This window comes from Tilletiopsis washingtonensis, assembly GCF_003144115.1.
Source record: "Tilletiopsis washingtonensis strain MCA 4186 unplaced genomic scaffold FA09scaffold_27, whole genome shotgun sequence".
Lineage (NCBI taxonomy): Eukaryota > Fungi > Basidiomycota > Exobasidiomycetes > Entylomatales > Tilletiopsis > Tilletiopsis washingtonensis.
The window spans coordinates 19,038-37,672 of record NW_020312024.1 but is presented as its reverse complement, the minus strand read 5'-3'; the positions used below and the strand labels follow the sequence as shown (position 1 = coordinate 37,672).

The 18,635-nt window shown below is 67.9% G+C and overlaps 8 protein-coding genes across 8 annotated transcripts; 5 read left to right on the top strand and 3 right to left on the bottom strand.

The window, feature by feature from the left end:
- Positions 1 to 330: 330 nt before the first annotated feature.
- FA09DRAFT_165410 (hypothetical protein) lies at positions 331 to 3,247 on the top strand. The gene is made up of 4 exons (XM_025739260.1): positions 331 to 1,087; positions 1,139 to 1,646; positions 1,702 to 1,790; positions 1,843 to 3,247. The coding sequence occupies exons 1-4, from the start codon at positions 494 to 496 to the stop codon at positions 3,178 to 3,180; spliced, it is 2,529 nt and encodes an 842-aa protein (XP_025594998.1). The 5' UTR covers positions 331 to 493; the 3' UTR covers positions 3,181 to 3,247.
- Position 3,248: 1 nt separating this feature from the next.
- FA09DRAFT_165436 (hypothetical protein) lies at positions 3,249 to 4,123 on the top strand. Its single transcript, XM_025739263.1, has one exon. It carries the CDS (start codon positions 3,310 to 3,312, stop codon positions 3,841 to 3,843), a length of 534 nt encoding a protein of 177 aa, XP_025594997.1. The 5' UTR covers positions 3,249 to 3,309; the 3' UTR covers positions 3,844 to 4,123.
- Positions 4,124 to 4,709: 586 nt separating this feature from the next.
- FA09DRAFT_165421 (hypothetical protein) lies at positions 4,710 to 8,309 on the top strand. Its single transcript, XM_025739261.1, has 5 exons — positions 4,710 to 5,158; positions 5,215 to 5,352; positions 5,410 to 5,538; positions 5,596 to 7,904; positions 7,965 to 8,309. The coding sequence occupies exons 1-5, from the start codon at positions 4,937 to 4,939 to the stop codon at positions 8,083 to 8,085; spliced, it is 2,919 nt and encodes a 972-aa protein (XP_025594996.1). The 5' UTR covers positions 4,710 to 4,936; the 3' UTR covers positions 8,086 to 8,309.
- FA09DRAFT_332635 (putative RPA12-13.7 kd subunit of DNA-directed RNA polymerase I) lies at positions 7,819 to 8,871 on the bottom strand. Its single transcript, XM_025743542.1, has 2 exons — positions 8,475 to 8,871; positions 7,819 to 8,305 (listed from the first exon to the last, which is right to left on the bottom strand). The coding sequence occupies exons 1-2, from the start codon at positions 8,852 to 8,854 to the stop codon at positions 8,296 to 8,298; spliced, it is 390 nt and encodes a 129-aa protein (XP_025594995.1). The 5' UTR covers positions 8,855 to 8,871; the 3' UTR covers positions 7,819 to 8,295.
- Positions 8,872 to 9,151: 280 nt separating this feature from the next.
- Positions 9,152 to 10,193, top strand: FA09DRAFT_341699 (phosphoglycerate mutase; the record flags this gene model as incomplete). The annotated part of the gene is made up of 6 exons (XM_025744483.1): positions 9,152 to 9,161; positions 9,215 to 9,354; positions 9,409 to 9,419; positions 9,610 to 9,784; positions 9,846 to 9,985; positions 10,046 to 10,193. The coding sequence occupies 6 exons, from the start codon at positions 9,152 to 9,154 to the stop codon at positions 10,191 to 10,193; spliced, it is 624 nt and encodes a 207-aa protein (XP_025594994.1).
- A 2,583-nt stretch (positions 10,194 to 12,776) lies between these two features.
- FA09DRAFT_332632 (hypothetical protein) lies at positions 12,777 to 15,266 on the top strand. The gene is made up of 2 exons (XM_025743541.1): positions 12,777 to 13,327; positions 13,378 to 15,266. Exons 1-2 carry the CDS (start codon positions 12,932 to 12,934, stop codon positions 15,109 to 15,111), a joined length of 2,130 nt encoding a protein of 709 aa, XP_025594993.1. The 5' UTR covers positions 12,777 to 12,931; the 3' UTR covers positions 15,112 to 15,266.
- FA09DRAFT_332631 (nicotinate phosphoribosyltransferase) lies at positions 15,244 to 17,100 on the bottom strand. The gene is made up of 7 exons (XM_025743540.1): positions 16,690 to 17,100; positions 16,511 to 16,554; positions 16,303 to 16,365; positions 15,869 to 16,250; positions 15,654 to 15,814; positions 15,394 to 15,601; positions 15,244 to 15,338 (listed from the first exon to the last, which is right to left on the bottom strand). The coding sequence occupies exons 1-7, from the start codon at positions 17,073 to 17,075 to the stop codon at positions 15,281 to 15,283; spliced, it is 1,302 nt and encodes a 433-aa protein (XP_025594992.1). The 5' UTR covers positions 17,076 to 17,100; the 3' UTR covers positions 15,244 to 15,280.
- A 432-nt stretch (positions 17,101 to 17,532) lies between these two features.
- FA09DRAFT_363386 (hypothetical protein) lies at positions 17,533 to 18,364 on the bottom strand (the record flags this gene model as incomplete). Its single annotated transcript, XM_025745584.1, has 2 exons — positions 17,533 to 18,063; positions 18,120 to 18,364. The coding sequence occupies 2 exons, from the start codon at positions 18,362 to 18,364 to the stop codon at positions 17,616 to 17,618; spliced, it is 693 nt and encodes a 230-aa protein (XP_025594991.1). The 3' UTR covers positions 17,533 to 17,615.
- Positions 18,365 to 18,635: the final 271 nt, after the last annotated feature.

Below are 18,635 nucleotides of genomic sequence, written 5' to 3'. Positions count from 1 at the left end.
GGCCTCTCCTGCAGCTCATCTCGGCCTCAAGTTCGCTGCGCCCGGCCGCAGCAGCGCGGCAGCGGACAGGCAAGCGCACGCCCGGCGCACGAGCCCCTCGCCGCGTCCGGGAATTTGGCACTACGCCATTCTCTCCGCAGCTCAGCGTCCCGGCTCCGGGCGTCATGAGATGCCCTGGTGCTGTGGCATCTAGCACTGGCCGATGCAGCTGCACGCGCGTGCCCTCTGCTCCTCGCCGCCGTGCATGTCGGGCGCTCGTCACCCGAGCGCTCGCGAGTCAGCCGCGAAGCTCGTGGAAGTGCATCTCTCGCAGACCCTGCGCTGCCTGCGCTTGAGCCTCCTCGTCCTCAAGCCATCGCATGCGAAGACGAGGCGGCAGCGGCGGCGCTGACAGCGAGCAGACCCGGTCTTGAAACGCCGGCCGTCTCATAAAGGCAGACGGCATGCAAGAACCCTCCTCCTGCAAGCCACATTCTTCGCACTCGCGCCTGCCATGTCGCACAAGTCGCTGTCGCCTTCGTGCTCCTCGTCCGATCTCGGCGAGCGCATGCCTGGCTCGCCGTTCTCCACCGCGCCGCCGTCGCCGTCGCCGCTCAGCCTGCACTCGACGCTGACGGCGTCGACGTACGCGACCGCCCGGCCCGAAGCGTACTCCTCTTCCTCGTCGTCGTGCACGTCCGACACCTCGCCGGACACGTCGCACACCGAGCATCAGCATGCGCCCGAGAGCTATGCGCCCGAGAGCTACGCAATGGACAGCCCAGATGCCGACGACCTGCTGACGCCGCGGGCGCAGCAGCCCACTTCGACGCTGGCGTCGCGCAGGCGCAAGGGCAGCGTGCCGCCTGTCATGCTTGTTGGGCCCGAGACGCTGTACGCCGACTACTTTGGCAGCTTGACGGGCCGCCGCCCTTCGACGGGCCTGCTGCACCTCGAGATCGACGACGCGCCCTCTTCGGACGAGGACCCCGCCTTCGACGCCAAGATCCGTACGCACAACGCGCCGGTGCCAGAGCACATCGTGCGACCTGCTCTGGAGAGTCACTTCAGCAGCGACGACACCGACGAAAACTCTTCTTCTTCAGGCGTGAGTGCTTCGCGCTCGTGGCTGTCCCATCTCTGACACGACCGCTTGCAGTGCGACTCATCGACATCGCACGAGCCAGCAGCCCACATGGGCTTCTTCCGGTCGCGCGCTCTCGGCAACAAGAGCTCTTTCATGTCGCTTCGCGCCGCCGCCGCTCGAACTGACAGCCAGGTTCTCGACAGCGATGTGTCTGTCAGTCACGAGACGGAAAGCAGCAAAGCAAAGAGCAGCATCGAGAGCACGAGCACCGCCTCGCAGAGCGGCTTCCGCTACACCTCGCGTGCGTTCCACAACGCCTCGCGACGTGCTTTCTTCCTCCGGCCCGGCTCGATCCGCCCGAGGAATCTCCCGGCACCGCTCGCAGCCAGCGAGGTCATTCACGCACCGCCAGGCAAATCGCCACGCTCAAAGGCCGACACTTCGTATCACCGTCGCGCACGCAGCGATGACCCCGTTCGCTCGATCTTGAGCCAGCTGGACGACGCACCGCAAGTTCCGGAGGACAGCGCTGGCGCTGTGCTTGCCCGTACCCTTCAGGCCAGGCGCGAATGTGCTGCTGGTAAGTCAAGTCTCTGCGCAAGTAAGGCGAGGCTTTGGCTGATCAACGCTGCCAGATACGACGCTGCTGGGCGGCGCTGCGCTGCGCACCGAGTGCGACTGCTGCGAGGCTCACGGCCTATGGATCTTCGTGCCGAGTCGACAGGTGCGTGCAGCGACTACCCGTGTGCCTTCCTCTTGCTGACACTTCCTGTCAGTTGCTCTGCCGCTCGTGCCTTACGCTCGCGCTCGGCGCGCTCGGATCGCCAGTGGCTACCGCTTCGCCTCGCAGCTCGCCCACGCCGGCCAGCATCGCGCGACTCCTCAACGAACTGCCACCGTCGGGCCTGGAGGCGCTGCTCGTAGCTGCAGCCCGTGCGTCCAAGCAGCCCAAGCAGTCGCTGCCGCTAGAGCAGGAGGTCTCAAGGGTCCCTCCCTCGCCGCTGCGCCGTGTGCGATCGGGAGAGCGCCTCGGCTCACGTCTCTTCCGACGTGCACTCGGCGGGCACGGCCATTTGGCTTCGTCTGCATCGACCACCGGCGATGCTAGAGCCGCTGCGCTGCGCACAAGCCGGAGCATTGCCTCACTGCGCGGCGTCGAGCCTCCGCCCAGCGCTCCGCCCACGATCAACACCTTCCGCGACATCATCGCTGCGCCGCACGCGCATCCAGCTGCGCTTTACGTCGGACAGCTGCGCCTCGCACCCATCCTCGACAGCTGGGGATGCGGACGACCGCAGGCTGCCGTGGACCCGCTTCTGCTATGCACCGCCTGTCCGCCGAGTCGCGACGATGCTCGCGGCGCAGTCGTCCCAGCCAGCCAAGCCCAGCAGCACGCTCAAGCAGCGCATGCCCTGTTTGGCGAGTCGCCTCGGCCGGCGCCCGTGCCGCCGCCGCGCCGAGAATCGGTCTGCTCAGGCGAGGTCAGCCCCAACGCGGGCAGGCCCGCAGGCCCACCCACCCGCCTGCCTCGCCGCGTCTCTTCCCTGCCGGCGCTCAAGGTGCTCGCAAACGCCATGCACCCCGCGGCACACACTGCTGCCCTCGCCACTGTTCGCGCAGGTGCCGCTGTGCCTACGATGGCCTCCGGTCTGGTCGCCGTCTCACCGCGCGGCACGTCGCTGCTGCGCCTGCACGATGCTGTCTCGCCCACGAAGGCCTCGCCGCAGACGCCCCGCTCGCCGCTTTCGCCGTACCGCCTGCCGCGACTCTCGACCCACGGCCGCACGCGTCCTCCGCCTCCGCTCGACCTCGTGCAGGTTGCGGCCAAATCGGCCAAGCACGGCGGCCGTCCCAGCGGACAGCCGCAAAGTGCTCGCCTTCCGCAGTCTCGCGCGCTTGACCGATCGCCACGCTTCGCCTCGGACCTGGGCCGCTCACCGCGCCCCGTCAAGCAGGACCTGACTCGCAAGCCGTCGGCTGGAAGTGTCGCTGGCAGCATGCGCACGCCACGCCCGCTCAATCCAGATCCGAGCTGGGCGCCGCCGCGCTGGGAGCACTGGACGCCCGAGCCGGCATGGCAGTCGGCAGCGCCGGCACCGCTTCTGTTCCACTGAGGCCCACGCTCTCGTCGCGGCATACGCAGTGTATGAATTGCAGCTCATCGTGTGCAGCCCGCAGTGATCCGCGCAGTGGGAGCGGCGGGACGTGACGAGCGGCACCGAGACCGCCCGAAAGGCCGGCTGATGAGGTTGAGCGCTCGGACCGCTGGCGAGAAGGTGTCCGGGCTAGCGTGCGAGTGGAAAGCTTGGCTGTTGCGCTTGACGCGGTGGGCCGAGCATCGAGCTTGTCGACCTTGCAAGCTTCTCCGCGCGTGCACTCGACGTCAAGCGCTTCTAGAGCCGTCAAGCTCTGCAGACAGACTGCATGCTGATGCAGCGACAGCTGCTCTCTTGCGAACGCGGTCTCGATCGAGCACGTTCTGCCGCAGCGACCAGCCGATCAGCGCTCGCAGGGCGCCTCCTCCGTCAGCGAGCTCATGCCCGGGGCGAGGCATCTCGGTCCGAGCGCTTGGGCCCCTGAGCCACGCGTCCTCTGCTGTCCTGCCCGCACCATGTCTCACCTCGCAGGACAGTGAAGCCCGATGGCTCGCCGTTGATTTGCGGCCTGCCATGCCCGCAGATGAGGTGCTGAGCCGAGGCGAGACGGCTGGCCGGCTGCTGCTGTGTCTGCCCCGAGGAGGTGGCGTCACTTTCGTGGCACGGCTCCTCTGGCCTTAGCGTGCTCGTGCTCGCCCTCGTGCAAGCCGGGCCACTGCTGCGTTCTGCCGCGGCCGCGCGCAGCGCTGCGGCGCTCGACGCTCAGGCCGCGCCACGCATGGACGCTTCGCGAGCACGTTGCGATCGTCCTGCGATGGTCCAAGCGTCCACGGCGCTCTTCTTGCGCTGCCGAGGTCTTGCTCGAGCGCTGGTGCTGCTCAGCAGACCGGTGCGCTCTCGCTGCGTGCTCGACAGGCGCAAACAGCGGCGCAGCAGGGCCGCCGTTCAAGCCTGAAGCCTATATGAGCCCCTGCCGGCCGTCGGCGCCGGCGCGGCGCGCACTTATTGCGCGTGCGCTCTGCCCCTCTTCTCTCCTCTTGCAGACGCTCGCTCCACTCGCCCGCGAGCGAGTGCGGATTGAGCGAGCAAAGCCGCTTCACAGCATCAGGTGCGTCAAGCTCTCGGCTGCGTACTGTCGGTTGCAGCTCTGCTACAGTCTTTGTCGGAGCTGCGCGGCGCTTGCGCTGCGGCGCTCAGGGGGCAAGGCGCGCGGCGCCGCCAGGGGGCAGCGGCACGCCGCGCATGGCGGCGGCGCAGCATTCAGCCCAGCGGCCTGCGCTGGCCGCCGGCCTGAGTCAATCAAGAGCAGGGCACTCTGACGGCCGGCATCCGGGATCCCCATCGGCGTTGTGCTGCATCAGCACCAGGCGGCAGAGGCGGCAGACGGCAGCTGAGCAGGGCCTCGCCCGCACGGCCAGCCTGCCTTTGTGCTCTCGCGCGCACGTGGCGCACGCGCGTGCAGCGCCCCCTTTGTCCTCTCACGGACCCCTTTCCGTGCGCCGTGAGCTCCTTCGCGCACTCTGGCTCCTCCCAATCTGTGTCACTCGTCAGCTCATAGTCGCGCATCGAGCTGCGGCTGCGACGATCTCTCGCCGTGCTTCTTCTCTTGCCACCCTCATCTTGCGCCGCTTGCTGACGCTCCTCTCGTCCACCTCCGCCTTCTCACCGTCCGCTCCGGCAGGACGCACGCCCTTCAGCTCGACCGCACGACGCCTCTGTCAAGATATCACTCACCACACCTGCCATCCCGCGCCGCACATCCTCGACGCCAAAGATGGGCATCGATGTCGAGGCGCCGCTGGCACGCACGCCGGTGCGCCACAGCGTCGGCGTCAGCGAGCCGCGCGAGGGCAAGCTCGCCAAGCTGACGGGCCCTGACGAGGCGTCGCGCCGCGTCAGCACGGGCATCGTCGACAACAGCGGCAGCGCAGCCGCTCGGCGCGCTCCTGCCCAGCCGCGTGAGGGCGAGGCGTCGCGCCGCGAGAGCACGCTCGAGGTGAGCTGCGGCGGCGAGGTGACCGGCGACGAGGTGCTGAACCGCCTGCGATCCAGCTGGCCGCGTTTCTCCGCGGCACCGGGCCCACTGGCGAGCCCAGCGGCCGGACTGTCGCCGACTACGAGGACGGTCTGCCGCCTGTGGCGCCGGCCGGCGCAGTGCGCAAGCGCAGCGGGTTCTTTAAGCTGCCGATCGTGAGCGGCGCTCCGCCTTCCTCACGCAGAGGAGGCAGTCGTTCACAGTCCCAGCAGCAGGCCATTCAGACCAGCATCGGCATCGGCGGCTTCAGCGCGGGCAACGCCCGCGCAAGCTCGGCGCAGAGTCCGCCATTCTCCTCCAAGTTCGAAGACGGCCTGCCGGGCGAGCATCTCACCAAAAGGGTAGGTGTGCAGCGACTTGCATTGACGAGCTTCTTGTGCTGATTGCGGCTCGCTCAGGTGCTGCCAAACGGCCGCTCGTACCTGACGACGGGCAGCCTGTCTGGCTCGCCGACGACAGGCTCGCTCAAGACATCGCCAGGCATCCTGCGCCACAAGGCGTCGGGCTCGAGCAGCATCACGCCCTCGGTCAGCTCGCTCTCGGCCACTTGTCCAGTGACCAAGCCTGGCCGCCCGCGCTCAGCGACGTACAATGGTGCGCCTCCCGTCGCAGACCTGCTGCAGCTGCTGCGCGAAGGTCCGGATGCCGCTCGACGCTCAAATGGAGCGGCAAAGCGCCGTATGGGAAGCGGAGAGTCCGAAGAGGTGCCGCTGCCGCAGCGGCAGGCATACGCGCCGCCGCATCAGGCGCAGCCCGACCTGTCTCCTCGTGAAGCACATCTGGAGCGCGAGGAGGTCATGGCGCTGCCAGTCGCTATTGCTGCTCGCACCTTTGCGCCGTCCGACTTTGGCCGTGCAGGAGGGCTGACGGCGCGCAGACGCGAGCGCACGTCGTCGGGCGCCACGGGCGTCTCTGACGAGCCGTCAGCCTCGCTCCCGAAGCGCGATGGTCTGGTGTACGGCGCAGACGCACCGAACGGCCTGCCTCATACGCCGCCCCTGTCGCGCGACCAGCTCTGCGGCAGCGAAGCGAGCAGCGCCAAAGCAAGAGCTCCAGCTCAGCCCGCTCGTCCAGTCGACAGCTCGCTGCTGCTGGCGAGCGGACATGTACCCGCAGGCTTCGGACTCGTGCCCGCGCCGCCTCGTTCGCCGTCGAACCACTCGCCGCGGCCGGTAGCAAGCACGCACTCTGCGCCGCTCGCACCTGGCGAGGGCGAAGCAGGCGTGCCTCGAGCCGCGACACGCCGCTTCGGCTCGTCGCCGTGGGCGCCGCCGACGTCGGACCGCACGTTTGGCAGCGGCATGTCGGACACGGCGCCCACTTCCGAGAGCCGTTCCAGCATGACGAGCAAGCGCGCGAGCCTCATGTACGATGACATGGCGGTGATCATGGGCTCGACGCCCGCCCAGCGGTCGTCCAAGCGCGCAAGCTCCTCGTGGCTGACCGAAGAGGAGCACGCCGAGCTCGTGAGCGAGCTCAAGCGCGTCGAAGCCGCGGCGAGGACGAGGCCCGGCAGCGCAAGGCCGCTCTCCGCAAACAGCAGCAAACGCTGGGAGGAGCGCAAGCGCCAGTCGATGCGGCTGATGCCCGCCGGCGCCGTCGGACCTTGGCACAAGGAAGGTCCACTGCCGGCGCTCGACTTGGCGCCGTCGCCGAGCGGGCTGCCGCCGATGCTTACGCCGAGCGTCGATGGCGCGCCCGACACGCCCTCGCGCGGGCCATCTCCGTCCGAGCCACGCAAGGACGAGGACGAGCGGCGCATCGAGGCACCTTCGCCGCTGCCCGAGCAGAGCGTGCTTGCGCGCGGCGTGCCGAAGCACGCGGTCTTTGTGGCGCGACGCAGCAGCAGCCTGCCCGACGCTGCGGCAGTGGCACAGGCCTTGGCGACTGCGCCGCCCGTGTCCAGCCTCGAGCCCATCAAGCATTCGTCGACGCTTGCGATGCGCATAACGAACGGAGGCGCAACGAGAGTTCCGCCCAAGCCAGCGGCGCAGCATGCGCAGCAACACCGTCTCTCGGCCGTTCTTGCAGCGTCGAACGAGTCGGCACAGGCCGGTGCACATCGCTCGTCGCAGCAGTCGCACGACGCCTCGACGTCGGAGCTGACCGCGGCGCTGCAAGCGGCACGCGAGAAGACGCTGCTGGCCGAGAGCGAAGCACGTGCCCAGCAAGTCACTGCCTGCCGCCTGCTGCGCCGCTGTCATGCCATGCTCGAACTGCAGCGCCGCCACATCGCCGCACTCAGCGCTGCCTCTCCGACGTCAGGCGCGTCCGAGACCAACGATTCCAACCAGGGCTCTGCGGACAGCACCAGCCAGTCGCAGCCGCGCCGAGGCTTCTCGCCGCCGAGCAAGGGGACCAAGGCGGACGACGAGCGCCTGGCGCTGCTCTTGACGGACGTGCGTGCCTTTACCGATGCCGCCAGCCCACGTCGCCGCGGCGGCTCGAAGGGCGCCAAGCCGCAGGAGCCGGCCAAGGATGCGCAAGCGGAGTCGCTGCTTCGGAGCGAAAGCCTTGACGGGCGCGGCGAAGCTCCACCCGCAGTCGAGACGCACCAGTCGCCGGGCACCGCCACGACCAAGACGCTTGCGCCGCCGCCGACTCGCCCGCTCGGCGAGCTCGTCGATGAGTCGGGCTCGCGCGCCGCGTCTGTCGCGGCCAGCGCGCCGACGCACCGCGCGATCCGCCACATCGGCAGCTTTGAGAAGTGCGTGATGAGCCAGTCCGAGAGCGCTATGTGCTGCGACTGACCCAAGCGCCTCCACAGCATTCCGGGCGCTTCGCCGCCGCCGCAGCGCCCGGTGTCCCTTGTTCCATCGACCACGTCGGCTGCCGCGCGCTACGCCAAGAGCGTGACGGGCAGCACGCTATCGGACTCCACCTCGTGACCTGTCCCTGCCTCCACCTTTCGGAGCCCCTCTCTCTTTCTTGATGTGTACCTACCCAACCAGACTGTCGAAGCTTATCGGTCCGATGCTCTCGCGCGACGCGCTGCTAGTGGTGAGACAGGGTATATTGCGACGGCTCGGCGATCCAGCGCCGCCGAAGATGATGAGCGATAGCGACGAGTGACGAGCGAGGAGCGATGGGCGAGCTGCTCAGTTGTTTCTGAACGAGCAAAGTGTCAGCCGCACGCCGAGCGAAGTCGTCGCAGTCCGCCGCGCATCGCGGGTCGCACGACACACGCGACCTGGCAGCGCAGCATCGCAGTGCCTCCTCTGTGCAGCCGACCCTCTGTGCCAGCCACCTCCATGCAGCCCGCGCCACGTCCACTCACTGGCTGAATTTGTAGCCGCACTTGGGGCACGTGTAGAAGACGGTGGTGCCCTCGTCGGCGCTGCGCAGCTGCAGCGTGTGGAAGTTCATCTCGTCGTGCCCGCAGCCGGGGCACTTTTCCTTGATCGTCGCCTCCTGCGGGCGCGCGGCGGGGTCGCTGGCCGACTGCGCCGAGTGCACGAGCGTGCGCTTCTGGCGCAGCGCCGAGGGAAAGGCCGACGGCGCCGAGGCAGTGACGATGGCGAGCCCGTCGTACACGGCTGCCGACGCCGAGGCGCCGCACGGCGCGCACACGATGACGTCCGAATCCGACGGCAGGTCGAGCAGCGAGCCGCACGCGGCGCAGAAGAGCAGCGAGCCGACGAGGTCTGGCGCGGGCATGGCTGAGGGAGTGTGGGGTGGATGAGGAGGAGCAGCAGCCGGCTCGAGGCCGCGCCAGGCAAAAGTCGCACCGCCTCACTACGCACGGCGGCGCACGTGACGCGCCCGCCAGGCACCAGCCAAGCGAGTTCGCCCGACCTGCGCCGACGCACGGACGCACGCGCACGCAGCGGCGCGGCGGCCGGGCACGGGAGCAGTGTTGGCGGCCTGGCGCCTGCCCCAACGCAGGGAACAGGCACGAAGCACAGCGCCCTCGCTCCCTCGCTTCTCTCCACACCACCACATCCTCAGCCCACCATGCCGACCGGTGCGTGCTGCTGCAGCGGCACTGCTGCACGCCGCACACTCACACCACCGCAGGAACTCTCGTCCTCACGCGCCACGGCCAGTCCGAGTGGAACAAGCTCAACCTCTTCACCGGCTGGAAGGACCCCGCCCTCACCGACCTCGGCAAGCAGGAGGCCCTCAAGGGCGCGCAGGAGCTCAAGAAGGCCGGCTACGTGAGTGGCTTGCGGGTAGTGCTGGCGATGCGGTGCTGACGCGCGTGTGCACAGACGAACTTCGAGTGAGTGGGCGCGGCTTGGCGCAGAGATAGGGTGGGCGGGTGGAGCGGTGTAGGCCTGGGCTGTGCCATGCTGGAAGCACGGGAGTGCTGTCACTCAGAATCATGCTCGCTGCTCGGTCGATCCTGTCCCTCCGGCGGTGCCGCTCTGCCGAGCTTGGCCATACTCTCCCTGCTCACACCACGCCCGCAGCGTCGCCTTCACCTCGGCCCTCTCGCGTGCGCAGAACACGCTCGCCATCATCCTCAAGGAGATCGGCCAGGAGGACATCTCCGTCACGCGCGACCAGGCGCTCAACGAGCGCGACTACGGCGAGCTCACCGGCCTCAACAAGGACGATGCGCGCAAGAAGTTCGGCGAGGACCAGGTGCGTGTGGACGACAGCGTCCAGAGAGGCGGCGCAAGTCTGACCGCTGCATGCCGCTCAGGTCCACATCTGGCGCCGCTCGTACGACGTGCCGCCGCCGGGCGGAGAGTCGCTCGAGCTGACGGCCAAGCGTGTGCTGCCCTACTGGGAGGCCAACATCCGCCCGCTCCTGCTCGAGGGCAAGAACGTGCTGATCGCCGCGTGAGTCGCAGCGGCCTGCGAGCGGCCCGCGCGCTGCTGACGAGCATTTCCTGCCTCCAGCCACGGCAACTCGCTGCGCGCCATGATTATGCAGCTCGAGAACCTGACCGGCGAGCAGATCGTCGCCACGGAGCTCGCCACGGGCGTGCCGATCGTCTACAAGCTCGACGACGCCGGCAAGGTGCTCGAGAAGAAGATCCTCGAGTAGATGCTGCGCGCACGTGCGCACTAGAACGCCCGGCGCTGGTCACTTAGACGGATCAATAAAGGGCCTAACTGCTGCTGCTGTGAGCGATCGCGATGCGTCAAGGAGCGGGTCTGGCACGAGGGTCCGCAGCGTGGCGCGAGTCGCAGATAGGCGAGCCGTGGACTGCAGTCGCGGGACGGCGTCTCGCGCGAGCTGTAAGGCGTCTCGCACGAGTGTCGCCAGGTCTTTGGATTGAAGACCTGCTCTCCAGGAGCACCCCATCCGGAGCCTTCTCAAAGAACGACTGGCGATCTTGAGTGCCTGACACAGATTGCGAACGGGCCGCGAGGGAAGTGTGCATTTGCTGGCAGCCCTCATCTTCTCGCTCTTTCACGAAGGCTAGCCTCTGGCCATGTCTCTCGGGCAGGTATGGAGGCGCTGCGGCATGGTCGCCGAGGTCGTCTTTCGCTGCTGCAAACGCTTCTTGTTCATCCTCCTCGCTCGCTCCGGAACAGCGCAGAGCTCGCAGGCTTGCAAGAGCAGAGCTCGCATGGTTGCGCGCAGTCGACTCGAGGCTTCTGACACTGCAGAGAAGGGAACAAGGCCGGATGCTTGGACTTCGAAGCCGACTGAAGGGCACGTCAAGAAGGGGCAGAGGGACGTGCTTGCGGAGGGCAAGCTGCTCGTTAGCGCCGCATCAGCCCCTAGCGATGCACGAGCGCACAGGATCATGCGCTTTGCGCTGCCTGCTCCCCACAAGCCGGGGGTGAAGTGTCCTTCTGCTGCGCCCCTCGATGCCCCTGCTGGCTTCAGCGCTAGAACCGCTGATATAGGCTCCGTAGCGCCAGTTCGCTAGTGTGTGGGGCCCAATTTGTTGCCAATTGTCAATTGCCTTGCACGTTTGCATCCCGGAAGTGCGGCTCAGAGGCTCTCTGAGCCCAGAGCGTATGAATCACGGCAGGCGTCTGGCTTCCTGCAGCCTGCAAGCAGAGGAGCTGGCGTCCGTCCGCGTCCCCCCGCGTGCCCTTTGTGGCTCAAGATATAAGAAAGGCATGAGCGCCTGAGCGCCTCGAGGTCAGCTCCATCACCGTGTCAGCTACAAGTCACCCTTGAACATGCCGGCCGCTCGCTCTGGCCGAAAGGCCTCGTCTTCTGACGACTCCGGTGAGCTCAACACAGGCTCAGCACATTCTGGAGCCAGACCGTCTGATTGCCTTGCACCAGATGAAGCACGTGAGGCCAACGTAAAGCGCGTGCAAAAGCGCGCGCCTCCTCGAGTTCATCAGCGCTCTCAGCGCCTTTCGAGGGCGCAGCGATGGAACTGCTTCCAGCACTTCAAGCAAGACTGGGAGGACGTTTACAAAGTCCTGCATGACATGCAAGACAAGGAGGAGAACGAGAAGATTCGTCCGTCGCAACGCCTGCCGAGCATGAAGCAATGGCACGACATCTGCCAAGACGTGAAGGATCTGCGGGTCAAGCTCGCTTACGTGGAGCGCAAGCCTGCGCCGTTCGGAGTCACGGCGCTGCAAGTCACGCAGATCATGCCTCTACGCAAAGGAGCGGAACGGCTGCGCGTCGCCCTCTTCGACTACGTCCAAATCCTAGCGAAGGCAGAGGCGGACGCGCGAGCACGTGCACCGCAGCAAGCGCCAGCCCAGCGCGGTCCGCTCCCGCTCTCGACCTAGTCACCGAGCTGTCCGAACTGTCTGGACAGACTCGCCCCAAAACCTCGTACCCACCGCGACCAGTCGCTGCCTCAGACGCTCCGTCCTCCTTCCGATCATGAACAAGAACCAGCTGAATGAGCATCATCCCGCCGGCGAGATGAGACTCCTGACTCAAAGCCCTGAAATCGATGCGATCGTCTCCAGCGTGTGTGAAGAGATGGGTGGATGCTCGTCGCACTTGCTCGTGGAGGTTGGGCGTGTCAGTCGAATCCTTACCGGCGAGTCAGGCGCAAGGCATTAGTCAACGCAGATGATCATCAGACAGAGCCTTCTTGAGTGGCATATCTGAGCAGCAGAGGCTCGCATACGACCTCGTCATCGCGAGCCGCACCACGCGGCCGGCGAGAGTGCGCGCAGCACGCGCCATCGACTGCCGCCTCCGAGGAGTCCGACCACAGCTGCACTCCTCTGTAGCGTCTAGAACGCATGAAGTGAGCGCCCATAGTTCATGAGTACAGCCCGTTGGCAAGTCCGATGTGCCCAGACTGAGAGAGATGTAGCTGTACGGTGCACTAACGGGCGCGAAGGGCAGAGGAGGGCGAGCAGCGCCCGTCGTCTGCTCCCACGGCTGTTAGGTGCCGCCTAAAGCGCGACGCGTGCCGGCCCAACACGCGCGCTGCCCGCCGCCGAGCTTGCCTCCCGACCACCAGCTCCCCTCTCTCACTCCGCCGTCGCCTCTGTGCGCCACGAGAGCTGCGCCATCTGCGCTGCCTTACCTGCGTGCCGCATCGCTAGCGGCCACGCGCACAGCCCCGGCCGGCGCAGCTCGGCGCGTGAGGCCCGCCGCGAGGCAGCAGGCGGCTCGGCGGCATGCCGTGCAGCACCTGCCTCGACGACTATGGCAGCGAGCGCGACCAGCAGCCCGTCGCGCTGCAATGCGGTGAGTACTAGTGTCAGCTTGGATGTAGCGCCGCACTGCGCCGTCGACCAGTGCCCTGCACGAGCTCGTGCGCATGTGTTCAGCAATCGCTGCGCCGCCTGCACTCCACGTCCTGACACCTTCGCCTGGCAGGGCACCTCTTCCACCGCATGTGCGTGGAGCAGTGGTTCGCGCAGCGCGAGGCGCGCCAGCGCTGCGGCGTGTGCAAGACGGAGTGCCCGTTGGGCATCATTGCCCTGTACCCCGACTCGCTCGACGACGTCGACGGCTATCTGGCGCTGCGGCGGCAGCGCCGCGAGCAGGCGGTGCGCGGCCTAGGCGCACTGCGCGATGCGGATGGCGGCACGAGCGCCTTCGACAGCATCGTGCCGCACGAGCTGCAGGAGGACCTGCTGAGCGAGCTGCTCGACTTTCGCCACTCGGCGAATGCGTTTGTGATGGGCGTGCACGGCATCCGCCTCAACGTCGTCACGCGCGCGGGCGAGGAGATGGTGGAGGTGCTGGGCAACTGGGACCAGACCGAGGAGGCTCGCCCAAAGATGCAGGTAAGCGTGCTGCGTTACGGGGCCTATGCTGTCGCTGACACGCATTGCAGCGTGCCTTGACTGCTCTGTCGCGCGTGGCCAAGGAGCTCGACTCCGCGATTGTGCGAGCCAAGGAGCGCGAGCAGGAGCTCATAGACGCCAACAACGGCCTCTCCAATGCGCACGACGGCCTCGCGCGGGACCGGCACGAACTCATGAAGAAGAAGACCGCTCTGCAGGCGCGGGAAGAGGCACTCGAGACGCGTGTCCTCTCGGCAGACGCGCAGCGCAAGAAGGACGAGAAGCAGCGGCTCGAGCAGAACAAGGAGCTGGACGCCAAACGCGAGGCCGTCGCGCGAGACCATGAACGCGTCAAGGACCTGATGAACTCGGTGCAGAGCGAGCGGGTCCGGATGCTCGCCGCGGCCAACATGAAGCTCAATGAGGCAGAGCAGATTGTGACGGACATTTCCAAGGAGCGCACCGAGGCGCTCCGCACTGCAGAGCACGCCGAGAAGGACAAGGACGCCGTGCTTGCCAAGAACAACCTGCTCGCCGAGCAGATGCGCGTCATGCAGGCGCGCCTCGAGCGCATGACGAAGAAGCACGCAGAGGAGCAGCAGCAGCTCGAGCGCGAGAACGCCGCGCTCAAGTCGCGCGTCGAGAAGCTCAAGAAGAACGCGGCCGCGTCGCAGTCGGCCAAGCCCAGGGAGTCGCCGGTCGCCCTGCAGCACTCGCTGCGCAGCAGCAGTCCGATTCTCGACGACGAATCGCGCTTCTCTGGCTTCAGCAATGTAATCAGCGATTCGCCGCCGTCGTCGCAAGCGCTGCCAGGCCTGGTGTACAGCAAGCGCGACCTCGCAGCGGAGCTCTCCGACAGCGAGTTCCCGAGGCCCGGCGGACTGGGTGCTCGGCGTGCCGCCAGGCCGGCGCAAGTGCAGGCGAGACCTCTGAGCGAGCAGGCGCAGGCACCCGCCGCTTCAAGTGTGCGGCGGCCTGCGAAGCCGGCGCGGCTGGTGTACGAAACCTCGCGCCAGGAGGAGACGGCTGAAGATGCGCAGAGGGCCGCGAAGCGTAGACGGCAGGAGGCCCTCGCTGCTGCCACTGCACAGCTGGCGCCGAGCGACAAGGTGCGTCTGCCGCAGGCACGCAAGGCACTGGCGCCTGCGCGGCCGAATGCGGCGAGCAAGCCTAGAACGCCGGCGACCGAGTCTCCCGCCGCGATGGCCACCAAGACCCGGCGAGAGCCTGCAGCTCAGGCGCCACGAGCACGCCTCGATCCAGCCGCCGCCTCAGCTCGTGCGTCTGCGCTCATCGCATCGCTCGACGCCGAGGCCGAGGGCTCGCGGGCCACGAAACGCTCGCGCACCATCTACGGCGCCGACATGAACGCGCAGGCAGCGATCGACGAAGCACGCTTGCTCGCGCGAAGCGGTGCCCAGGTGACGCAGGCAACGCCGGCCGCGGCAGCCAAGGCGCCCGAGCCTCAGCCAGTGCGGGCAAGTGCGCAGCATCTTCCGGAGCGCGTCACTGCGTTCCGCAAGCACACGTCGCTGCCAGTGCCCCAGAGCGTCCCCGGCGGACCGCCCGACTTCACAGCCGCATGGCTCGCGGAGCAGGCCGCGGCGGTCCCGGGCTCGTCACCGCCGGATGCTGCCACGAGCGACCACACGCGCGCCAAGCAGGCCTCGCCGCGTAAGCTCCCCTTGCCGGAGGAGGCAGAGCGCTGGCGCGCAGAAGAGCGGGCGCTAGGGCAGCGCGCCATCCAGGGCGTGCAGGTGCTAGGACCTCGCCGGCGCGTCTAGCGCCAAGCGCTCCCGGCTCCTCTCTCTACTCCTCGTCCGTCCTCCCTGCGGACCCCTCGATCCCGCCTCTCCCACATCTCTCCACACGTGATACCCTACACCAGCTTCCATCGCACTACGTCACAGTCTCAACGCAGCAATCGCATCTGTCACATCTCCGGCTGCCCCACTAGGCGTCCTCGGTCGCATCGGCAGCCACGTCAATGCCGAAGCGCCGCTTCACCGCTCTGTGGTCTCCGCGCGTCAGCTCAGCTCCACGTGTCGGGCGCACGCCACACTCACGCGACCTCGCTCGGGTCGCCCGAGTTCTTCGACAGCTCGTCGGAGATCTTGACGCACGCGCGGCCCTCGATGGAGTGCAGCTTGAGCACGATGTTGAGCGCCTTTGACCGCGGGGCCGAGTCGTCTTGGCCCGCCAGCGAGTCCACGTCAGCCTCGGGCGATGGCGAGGAGACAGCGGCGAAGTCGTTTGTAAGCGACGTGCCGATGCCTGTGACCAGCGTGAGCGAGCGGATTGGGCGCCTCGACGCGACTGCACGCACCGAAGCTCGCGCCGATGTCAACATCCTGCGCCACCTTCTGCAGCTCGAGGCAGCGCGCGACGTTCAAGCCGTCGGAGAAGACGACGAACTTCTGCCGTGAGTCGACGCCCAGCGCATTGTACACCTCTTTTGCGCGCCGCACAAAGTGCGCCGGGTCGCCGCTTCGCAGCGCGTCAACGATCAAAGCGGCTGCGGCGACGGCGAGAGCCACTCACGAGTCCTGGCGCAACCCACGCCAGCTGCGTGCGATCTGCTTGCCCTCCTCGCTGCCCATCAGGTCGCGGAAGAAGACCTCGGAGCTGAACGTGTCCGTGAGGGCGATACGCAGGTCGTGCGCCGGCGACTGTGCCTCAAAGGCTGGCGGCGCGAACAGCTGCTCCCACAGGCGCAGCGCCGTCACGTTTGCGCCGTCGTAGCCGCGCAGCGCAGCGACGGCCATCGGCCACTCGTGTGCGACGGTGCCGATGGGCACAAGGTTGTAGAGCCGTGCGAGGTGGACATTGGAGGTGCCCATCAGCGCGCCTGGCCCTGCGGCTGCGCCGCGGATCAGGCCCTCGAGCACGGCGACGTGCGTTGCGTAGGAGCGGCGACGGCGAGCTGGCGCATCGATAAGCATGCAGCAGTGCTGAGCGGCGAGGCGTGCACTCACTGCCAAACTCTGAGAAGCGAATGCCCGCTTCTGCCAGCGTGCGAGCCTTCTGCTCCGCCCGTGCTGCGTCAAGGGCATGAGCCTGTAGTTCCGCTGTTCTTGCTCGCGCTGGAGTGATTTGAGCACATCACACCAGCTGGTCCTTCCTTGGGGTGCGCGCCATCTCTCGGCCCGCCAGCTTTGACCATCAATGAGCGCAGCAGCTTACCTCGTTGTCCGCGCATGTCCCACTGCGTGTCCACATGCGTGTAGCTGTGCAGGTGCAGCCGTCAGTCTGGGAGTCCGCCGCCGAGACAGCCGCCCAACGTCACCTGCCGCGCCGCTCTCCACGCCCTGCCCTACACAGCTACCAACGCCACCACGCAGCGTCTGCCGCCGTGCACTCACTACACCTCGCAGATGGCGGCCATGAGCGGCACCTCGTACAGGATGACCTCGCGCCAGAGGCCCATGACCTGCACGCTGAGCTTGCCCTCGGCGTCGGTGTCGAGGCGCACCTGCTCGGCGGGCCGGAAGCGGAACGAGCGCAGAAAGTCGACGTAGCTGGCGGGCAGAAAGGGGCACTGCTGCCGCAGCCACTGCGCCTCGGCGTCGCTGAGTGCCAGCTGCGCCAGGCGCGCGATGGCCGCCTGCAGCGCCTGGCGCGCCGCGGGCGGGAAGCGCAGTGCGCCGCGGTCGGTGAAGCGGTAGGCGACGTGTGCGTCGGGAAAGTGACGCAGCACGGCCGCCTGCATCGTCAGCTTGTACAGGTCCGTGTCGAGCAGCGAGGCCATGCTGGGCGTGCGGTGTGGATGGGGTTGAGAAGGTGGAGGCGCGGGGCATCAAGCTGCCTGCACCACGCCTCATCGGCCCGCGGCGCGGCGCGTTCGAGATTCCGCCGCTGACTCGAGCGCGCCGCGCGGCGCGCACACCCCGCGGCCATGACTCGGCCGCACAGCGCTCGGCGTTGGGCTGGCCGTGCTGGTGAATAGTTGTGCGCACTATTCCAGGCAGGGTGCTCTGCTGCTGACGCAGCAATGTGCATCACGGCTCTGGCATCTGCGTCGCTACTGGGAGGCGTCAGTGCAGTCTAGTGCGCACGCAGTCGCTCCGACGACACGGTGTGGAGCACGCGCATCGCCTGTAATGCCCCTCAGGGCTGCTAGACTCTACGGCTAGGCGGGAAATGTGAGTCTCTGCTGACCAGACGTCCGGCCAGCGCACACGCCATCACGACCGCAAGCAAGCGCTGACAGAGGTGACGGATGACCATTGGGCGATGCGGACAGGTGACGGAGGACGACCTAGGCGGCGCTGACTGACGCCAGACGTGGCTACGCAACAACACACCAGCTGGCCTGCGCCGGCGCCTGGCCGCCGCCCTCGAGCGTGCGCAGGATCTGCTCGACGCCGCGCTCGTCGGTGGCGACGAGGCCGGCGTCCCAGTGCACGAGCAGCGGGCCGTCGCGCAGGCGGATCGGCAGCTCCTCGGCGGCGGCGGCGGCGGCCGTGGCATCGTCAGCCTGCTGCTCAGCCGGCGCCTGCTCTGCGCCCTTGGCGGCCATGGCGGTGCGCTCGGCGTGCTCGCGCTTGGCGTTCAGGAGGCGCGCGCGCGTCTTACCGTCGGGCTCGCTGGCGGGCGAGCCCTGCACGGCCTTGTGCGTGTCGCCGTCGCCGGCCGCGGCGGGCGGCGCCTCGGCGGCTGCCTCATGCTGCGCAGCGAGGTGCTCGCTGACGGCAAGCGGCGCAGCGCTGCTGGCCTGCGAGGCGTACTGGCGGATGCTGCGGCAAGGTGTCAGCACTGCTGCGCATACATGCGCGCCACACGCGCCACGCACAGGCGCCACTGCGTCTCCGTCGGCGGCTCGGTGCGCTTGCTGCGCACCTCGAGCTCGGCGAGCGGCGTCTCGCCGTCGCGCGCGCGCTGCAGGTACGCCTCGCCGGGCCCGAGGCGCGCCTGCGACTGCGCGGCCGACGACGCCGGGCTGAGCAGCGCGGGCAGGCGCGCCAGCAGCGAGCGCGAGAGCGGCGAGGCGGGGTCGTGGAAGAGCGTGAGCGGCGGGAGGCTGCGCGGCGGGCGCATGGCGGCGCGAGTACTGTGGCCAGAGGCTGGCGATGCGAGGGTGCAGCGCAGGACGGGCAGTGCAAGGACTGCCGTGGTGGATGAGGAGCAGACGAGGATGCGCAGCACCGCCAAGCCAAGGCCTCGAGGCAGGCACGAAACACGAGCGCCTCCACATCGCCGTCCCCACACCGCCGTGCCCGAGTCCCGGAGCCGCTCCCCTGGGGCGCCGAGATGGCCGGCGCTAAGGAGGAGCGAGCCGGCGGCCCACGTGCGCTCGGCGCCGATGCCG

What these genes read in the sequence shown, in the direction of transcription:
- FA09DRAFT_332632 (XM_025743541.1), top strand. Translation starts at nt 12,932, where the DNA reads ATGTGCGTGGAGCAGTGGTTCGCGCAGCGCGAGGCGCGCCAGCGCTGC. An exon ending in AGGCTCGCCCAAAGATGCAG is followed by an intron (nt 13,328 to 13,377) that starts GTAAGCGTGCTG and finishes CACGCATTGCAG; the next exon opens with CGTGCCTTGACTGCTCTGTC.
- FA09DRAFT_332631 (XM_025743540.1), bottom strand. Translation starts at nt 17,075, where the DNA reads ATGGCCTCGCTGCTCGACACGGACCTGTACAAGCTGACGATGCAGGCG. An exon ending in GGACATGCGCGGACAACGAG is followed by an intron (nt 16,366 to 16,510) that starts GTAAGCTGCTGC and finishes CCCTTGACGCAG; the next exon opens with CACGGGCGGAGCAGAAGGCT. An exon ending in TGACATCGGCGCGAGCTTCG is followed by an intron (nt 15,602 to 15,653) that starts GTGCGTGCAGTC and finishes CGCTGGTCACAG; the next exon opens with GCATCGGCACGTCGCTTACA.
- FA09DRAFT_165410 (XM_025739260.1), top strand. Translation starts at nt 494, where the DNA reads ATGTCGCACAAGTCGCTGTCGCCTTCGTGCTCCTCGTCCGATCTCGGC. An exon ending in AAAACTCTTCTTCTTCAGGC is followed by an intron (nt 1,088 to 1,138) that starts GTGAGTGCTTCG and finishes GACCGCTTGCAG; the next exon opens with TGCGACTCATCGACATCGCA. An exon ending in CAGGCGCGAATGTGCTGCTG is followed by an intron (nt 1,647 to 1,701) that starts GTAAGTCAAGTC and finishes CAACGCTGCCAG; the next exon opens with ATACGACGCTGCTGGGCGGC.
- FA09DRAFT_165436 (XM_025739263.1), top strand. Translation starts at nt 3,310, where the DNA reads ATGAGGTTGAGCGCTCGGACCGCTGGCGAGAAGGTGTCCGGGCTAGCG.
- FA09DRAFT_165421 (XM_025739261.1), top strand. Translation starts at nt 4,937, where the DNA reads ATGGGCATCGATGTCGAGGCGCCGCTGGCACGCACGCCGGTGCGCCAC. An exon ending in GCCGCGAGAGCACGCTCGAG is followed by an intron (nt 5,159 to 5,214) that starts GTGAGCTGCGGC and finishes CCTGCGATCCAG; the next exon opens with CTGGCCGCGTTTCTCCGCGG. An exon ending in CACATCGGCAGCTTTGAGAA is followed by an intron (nt 7,905 to 7,964) that starts GTGCGTGATGAG and finishes GCGCCTCCACAG; the next exon opens with CATTCCGGGCGCTTCGCCGC.
- FA09DRAFT_332635 (XM_025743542.1), bottom strand. Translation starts at nt 8,854, where the DNA reads ATGCCCGCGCCAGACCTCGTCGGCTCGCTGCTCTTCTGCGCCGCGTGC.